This window comes from Charadrius vociferus, unplaced genomic scaffold (genome assembly GCF_000708025.1).
Source record: "Charadrius vociferus isolate BGI_N301 unplaced genomic scaffold, ASM70802v2 scaffold245, whole genome shotgun sequence".
NCBI classification, from domain to species: domain Eukaryota; kingdom Metazoa; phylum Chordata; class Aves; order Charadriiformes; family Charadriidae; genus Charadrius; species Charadrius vociferus.
This window is the reverse complement of record NW_009648533.1, coordinates 85,302-92,515: the sequence shown is the minus strand read 5'-3', so window position 1 is coordinate 92,515 and position 7,214 is coordinate 85,302. Positions and strand designations below refer to the sequence as shown.

At 48.0% G+C, this 7,214-nt stretch overlaps 1 protein-coding gene across 1 annotated transcript in view; it reads left to right on the top strand.

Moving 5' to 3' along the window:
- Window positions 1-6,599: 6,599 nt before the first annotated feature.
- The window catches only part of ASB1 (ankyrin repeat and SOCS box containing 1), a 10,512-nt gene continuing 9,897 nt past the window's right edge, over window positions 6,600-7,214 (top strand). The window contains exon 1 of the mRNA XM_009885817.1: window positions 6,600-6,626. Coding sequence (XP_009884119.1) covers window positions 6,600-6,626 — 27 coding nt within the window. The remainder of the gene's footprint in view (window positions 6,627-7,214) is intronic.

Genomic DNA, 7,214 nt, shown 5'->3' with positions numbered 1-7,214 from the left:
ATGGGGGAGAGAATCAGAAGAGTAAAAGTTAGAAAACTCGTGGGTTGAGATAAAGACAATTTAATACGTAAAGGAAAAGCCACACATGCAAGCAAAGCAAAACAAGAAATTCATTCACTACTCCCCATCGGCAGACAGGTGTTCAGCCATCTTCAGGAAAGCAGGGCTCCATCATGCGTAATAGTTACTCGGGAAGACAAAATGCCATAACTTTGAACATCTACCCCCTTCCTTCTTCTTCCTCCAGCTCTATATGCTGAGTGTGACATCATATGGTATGGAATATCCCTTTGGTCAGTTGGGGTGAGCCGTCCCAGCTGTGTCCCCTCCCAACTTCGTGTGCACTCCCAGCCTACCCGCTGATGGAGCGGTGTGAGGAGCAGAAAAGGCCTTGACTGCTTAGCAACAACTGAAAACACTGGTGAATTATCAACATTATTCTCATCCTAAATCCAAGACACAGCACTATACCAGCTGCTAGTAAGAAAGTTAAATCTACCACAGCCAAAACCACAACACCAGCCCACATCATCTCCACTTATTGCTTTAATCAATAACCCGTGCTGCTGGATAGTTCTCACTGGTGATAGCAGTTTTCCTCCCCATTTCCACACAGGTATGCTTTTCCTAACTGATTTATTTTCCCTGACTATTTAACAACCAGGATACTGCTCCTAACATTCCCTTTGTGTACTTAATGTTATAAATGGAAAACCCTCGGGGGGATGGGGGGGTGGGGTGGGGTGTGTGCTTTAGCCATTTGGTTTACTCTTCAGCACATCTTTGGCATTTTTCAACACTGAGAGTAAACGCAAGAGAGACCATCTGCCTGAGGGCAAAACCTGCTCTATCTTGTTGCTTTGTGGACCCTCTCTACTTCTTCTCTGCATGAGACGGGGTCCAGCCCTGGGGAAAGGGTGCACATTCTACTACGCAGGGGCTGAAGATGGCTTTGCTCAGGACAGCGGGATGAAGTGGACAATGGCCAGAGTCAGAGGAAGAGGGAGGGACAGGGAAAGCTGCAGAGAAGCACTTTGCACATGCGTTGTGTATGTTGAAAATGAACTTTTCTCCTCCTCAGCTCTTACAGTTCCTTTCTTTTTTCATGCTCTTGCTTTTCCTTGAGGTATTTCTTCTGACAATTCCACACAAGTGGTGAAAGAAACTGTTCAAAGGGCAAAAACGAAGGGGAAAAAAAGCTTTCCAGTTTTATTTTCCCATCAAAATCTGGATGTTTTCTGAAGAGAAAAAATAGCAAAAAATATAAATAAATCCCTTTGTCTGCAAATCCCCTGGTGGGAGTGGGGGAGGCCTGACCGAAATGTTCCTGAGTGACTCATTTCTGGGCAGCTCTTTGCTGTCAATGGAAACTTGCCCTCAGCAGATTTAATGTTATTTTCTAACCTGCCTGCAAGGAGGTGTTTCGTTTGTTGACTGAGGTAAAGGAGGCGCCTGCTTCTCCTTTGATATTCCCACATCTGCCATCAGAAGGCAGCTCCACATGGCCATTTCTCCTGGAAAATGGTGATAAAAACTCCACTGTTTTTTTCCTCCCCTGCTTCATGCTGGGGAATGTCTCTGATGCTGCCTCAAACTGTTGATGATAATGGCCCAATCACAGTAACATACCCGGGAGAGTAAATATCCACAAGCACACTTGCTCCATGAGCTGGGGACCTGTGGCCAAGGTATGGGCTGCATCCTCTCTCATGTGCTGGGCACGTCCGAGAGACTGGACTGATGCAAGTCTTTCTTTGGGTCCTGCATGCTTTGAGCTAGGCTTTCCTCAGGAATTCCCGCAGGACAGTACTGAGCTACTGAGAAAGGATTTCCAGAGCCAGAGCCTTTCACACCCTTAATAAAAGTAAATGCTAGGAAAAGAATGAGAAAAAAGCAAGAAATCCTGCTATTTCTCAGGTGGTCCCATGATTTTGTTTGGAGAAATGAAAGGGGCATGTAAGACAATTGTCGTCCTCTTTCCTTATAAACAGGCATCCTCTCGTCAAGGCTAAAAGTACTAAATAATAAGGATCCAAGATCAGAGATGCGGTGTGACCCACACCTCTCTGGGAATAACCAGTATGAAATACAACCTTTTTCTTTTTGGTCATTTTTCCTTGATGGTGTCGTTGCATGGTGAAGGCAGTGTAAACTTTCCTTTGAGACCATGTTGAGGCTGTAATCCCCCATGCAGAGATGTTCATGACCTGCCAGAACTCACATCCAGGCTACTGATTTTATCTGTGTTTATCCTGGTGTTTTTTTACTCAATTTTAACCCTCTTTCATCACTTTCAGGACTGATTGTACCAGTCTTCTGGGAGCAGCAGGGTCACTGTTCATCTCTGCCCCATTTTGTGCCATGCTGAAGATGGGTGGGATTTTCTAGTCTCTGTTTTTCAGTGGTGTTACAGTGTAATTGCCAGTCCAGGTCTTCCACTTTCTTATGGTCAGGATTGAAGGAGCAAGGTCCTGGACACCTGATGAAAGGTCAAAATACAGCTAGCTGATGCACAAGTCCTGCCTCTTTTCCCTAAAGACAGTCATATTTAGGCATGTCAAGGCACATTTGCAGCGTAATTAACTTACTGGACTCCAAGCAACCTATCTGTTGTCATCTTTGTGATTACAGCCTCAGTCATAATGACAGTCCTGGATGCTGGAATTAAGATCTCCTCCCATCTCGCATTCCTGTTTTCTGTTGCAGCCCATTGTTAATGTACATCTTCATGTCTGCTTTAGAAACTATACAAATTCCATAGAAAAATGCTGAGCTGTGCTAAAAATGGGGGGATGGGGGATACACCACCACCACCACCCCCCCTTTCCTCACAGATGCATTTATCACCAGGGCAACTTAACTTTAGAGTTCACTAAAAATTCAAGCTGTTGGCATAGATCCAGGAAGGGAGAAGTTTTATAGACTGAGCTAAGCGTGAATTACAGTTATGGTTACAGCATCTTTCTTTCTTTCTTTCCTTCTCTCTTTCTCCCTTTCTTTCTTTCTTTTCTTTCTTTCTTCCTCCGTTCCTCCCTCTCTTCCTCTTTCTTTTTTTTTTCCTAAAGAACAGCTTGACTGTTACTCTGGCACTGAAGTAGTTACAATTGCTAAGTATTTCATAATGAAGCTTTCTTGTGCTGCTTGGCAGGTCTGGGAGGAACCTTGGGGGATTTAAAAGGTGGTGACTCTGGAAAGGGTGTTGGAGGTGGTGGTGGGGCTAGCCACTCGTTTGAGCACCAGGTATAAATAACTGTCCTTTTCAATCACAGAAGAGAGTGCCCTGCCTGGCTGCAAGACTCTCAAGACGTCCTTGTTAATCCACAAATGAGAGAGAAGGAGGTGCATTTCTCTTCTCAGTCTTGCGTTGTGCAGTCTGGCACTAACTACAACCGCTGGCTTAATTTGATAACAGTTCACCCCTTCCCCCCTCTTCTCTTCCAACGTGTTCAGGTGAGACAGACCTTCTAGGTCTACAGAGGGGGCTTTCACAGCCCTGAAACTGGAAACTCTTGTTTGCCATAATCCCAGTCACAAAGTGCAAAAAGAAGGGTTAAGCCACAGGTCTTCGTATGTCCTCATGCCGTGCTATTAGCTTTACAAGCGCATGCTGCTCACAGGGGCTGCCACCCTGCAGAAGGGAGACCGCTGCTGGGCTGTGAGGGCTGGTGGCAAGGAACGTGGGAAGGTGGGCTGTGCAGAGAGGAGCAGGTTGGAGGGCACATGCCCAGGTCCCGCAGGGCAGGGACACTCTAGCAGTGCCCCAATAGGTGGGCTGATCCCTTTCTGATCTGAGTGGTGCTTGATGGGGATCCAGCACCCCGTTTTCAGGAGCGGTATGGGACCGGGATGGGGCCGGGATGGGGCCAGGATGGGTGAACTCCCTGTTTCACTTGGAGAATGAGGAGCATGGTTGGGAGAGGATGACAAGTGGATGTCTGCCCAGGAGAGGCAGTAGGAAATGTTAGTGAATGTGGAGGGGTGGTTGAGCTAGCTGCCCATGGCTGAGGGATCCTCCAGAGAATCAGAAGGAATTTTCTTTGCTTTTTTCACTTTTTTCTTTCTCATTGCTTCAGCGTTAGGAGCTGGAGAAAAGGTCTTGCCTAATGAGTGAGTCAATGTGTGTTCGGTTACTGGGTATTTTTAGATACTGAAAGCTCTCCTTAAGAGAGTCATGGGCCCCAGTTGCTGGGTGGATTGGTTTTCAAGTGGGATGGGATCAGTGCGGCAGCCTGAAAGACCACCCACAGATAATGAAACGCTGGCCATGGAGGGAAGAGGGGCCAAGTGAGCTCACCTGCCCTGGCTGCTTCTCACTTCTGGTGGTGGGCCTGGCCAGGGCAAGTTTCTAGAGGTAATATGCCCCAAGACAGTGAGCCAGCACATCCCAATTCCTCTGGAACTCTGCTGTCTTGTGCCAGCGGAGGCTCTGCCTGGTGTACCTCAAACAAGCGGCAACTGCCTTTTGAAGTCTTTAGAAACAGTTCATGAACTGTAACACTGCTCCAGCTACAGGAAGCATTGGCTGATTATTATTAGGATTATGGGATAATTCAGGCTGAAAAGAACCTGAGGAGGTGATCCAGTCCAACCTCCTGGTGGGGCAGGCTGGAACAGCAGCCAGGGCTGCTCACAGCCTATGCCCTCAGCTTGTAAAAGATATGTCTGGTAGGAGCAGTCAGGTATGCTGGACATAAAATTATTTCTCCAGACTTGGAAAAAGCATTTCCAAGGACTTGGCCAAATGTTAACCTGTTTGCAAACTTACATTTTCCCATTGCACTCAGAGTGATACAGATGTACATCATAGTGTATTTCTCCATGGGATTTCTCTTAAACACCTATGGATTTCCAGTGTTGGCCGTCTCCAAGGCTTAGACAGCAATCACAGTCACTCCCTTTCCACTACCCCTGTACAAGAACTTGTTAGGTCAACTTGGGATGGGTTGGTTTTCACGTGCATTTAAGGAAAACAAAAGCCAAAACAAAACAAAAAAGAGAGGAAAAAAGCCTGGTTCAGGAGATAAACTTCTGATAGAATGCATAATGGGATGTGGTATGTAAAAACTTTCTGCCTTACATTGCAGCATATCTGTAAGTACATCAATATGTATAAATATGTGGATGAGAGAGAAGTGAGTGGTTAAACAGATTCATTTTCTGCAAGAAGAACTGAATGAACCGCAAATCACAAGCGATCCAGACACTGGCGTTCCAGCTTCATCTGTCCTGTTTACCAGCCACTTTGCTCCTCTCTGGGGCTCCGCTTTTTCCATGAGGACAACTACCCTATTGCAAGTAAACACTGCTGCGTCCTCTGCTCCCCTTTCCTGCTTGTCTACACTTTACCCATGGGAGAAGAGAGAAGAGTCAGCTCTGAATGACAGTGTGAGTAAACAAATCTATTTTAAAGAAAAATTACACTGAGCAGGAGTGGCCTATTCCTAAGATCTTTGAAAACCGGCATTGCATTCTTGCTGGGAAGGCACTAAAGTAAAAAGGGTTCTGTCCCTTGCAGTAACTATCCCCTTGTGAACACAGGCATCATGGCTTTTGGTCAGGGGCCATGTGTATGAAAGCCCACGGACTAACATGCCTTTTTCCTCTGGATGAGACCTCGCTGTTGGCCAGCAGTCCAACAGAACACTTTGCAGCTGGAGGAGCTCATTAAATCTAGTCCTATTAAATCTGTAAGGGCTGCAGACGCTGCAATAGCTAGAAAGCTGCTCTGCTATGTCTTGTGCTATCATCAGGCACAGCAACAGGGAACTGAGATGTATATGGCTGCTTCCCTGCCTGTGAGCAGACACAGAGGGCATCACACAGAGCCTCTGCAGCTGGATGCATTTGTAGATTGGGATTAGAAATCAAGGCAGGAATGTGCTGCTCGTGCAGGAGCCCATTGGAGGGTGGTGGGTCTGCTCCGTTGTGTCAGGGAACACAGGATGCTTGTAAACTCAGTAAAGGTATCTCCTAAAGAGTGGGAGATGGGTAGGCAAGCCCACCTCAGAAAGCCCTGCCTGAGCCTATACCAATCCTAGAAAGCCTTTCACAAACGTGGGGAAGCACGGGCCAAGCTGAGGGCTGCAGCTCCACCTAGTCCCGTTGTCTGTTTTCCAGATCTGGTCCCTTTGACTCAAGGAGCGCCAAAGAGACACTAAGTCAGGTTTCCAGACTGGCAGCCAATTCATTCCAGGGGACGTTTCTTGGCCCCAGGTCTGCTTCATCTAATGGCGTAAGGACTGCAGGCAGGGGAAGGTGGCAGTGCTAGCCAGCACCAATGGCTTCTGAAAATCCCATCGATTCCATTCCCTGTTTGATCTTCCACCAGGCAAGGCGAATGGGTTCAATTTGCAGATCGCGCCTCTCTCCTCTGGATTGCTTGAGCCGAAGTAATAACAGTTACAGGAAACCGTGTTTGCAGCCAGAGTCTGGCGTCTGTGGACTGACATCCTGCCACGGAGCAGCAGGAGTGGAGCTGCAGGAAAGCTAGATGGATTACCACCATTCCCCTCTGGCACTGGGGACTCAAAAACGTGCACTCAGAAGCTGAAGGGTGTGTTTCAAACGCTTGGAGAGCAACTCCGCACCAGGGCGCCAACATGACGAGTAGCTACAGCAGCTCGCCTGTGAGCATTGCCCTGGGAGGAGGTTGGGTTCAGTGCACACTGCTTTCCCTGCAGACCTTTTGCGTGTTTTTCCTTTGCACTCCCAAAGCACGGTGCCAATGCAGGCACCTAACACATCCTCTGCTCCTTTTTAAAGGTGCAGCTTCAGGCACTGTATTTGAGGCTGCCTGGTGGTGTTTAAGAAAAGCAGTGGCTTTTTGCGCAGACCCTGCAGGCCTGGTTGTTTCTCGGTGGCATCTTCCCAACCGCCTTGCCTTCCAGATGGCAAACGGGGGTTTCACCTGAGACCCTGGGAGCTGTGCTGCGGGGAAAAACGGGACAGTATGATCGCATAAAACCTCCTCTGCAGCTTTCAGCTGTGGGAAACCTTGTCTAGCCTAAGAAAAGCAAAGCTGTCCGCTATACCAGCTTTCAGACTCTTGATGTACCTCCTGCTGAGGTGCAGGTGGTGGCCGTGAGGCTGCTCCAGGGAGTGGGGACAGCAGTGTAAATTGTCGGCCCCATATTTGCCCGCTGCTGGAAGAGGGAGCCCCCAAGCCCCTTTACCAGCGACCGAGCTCCGCCGGGCTCAATGCTCGGGCTCGGGGC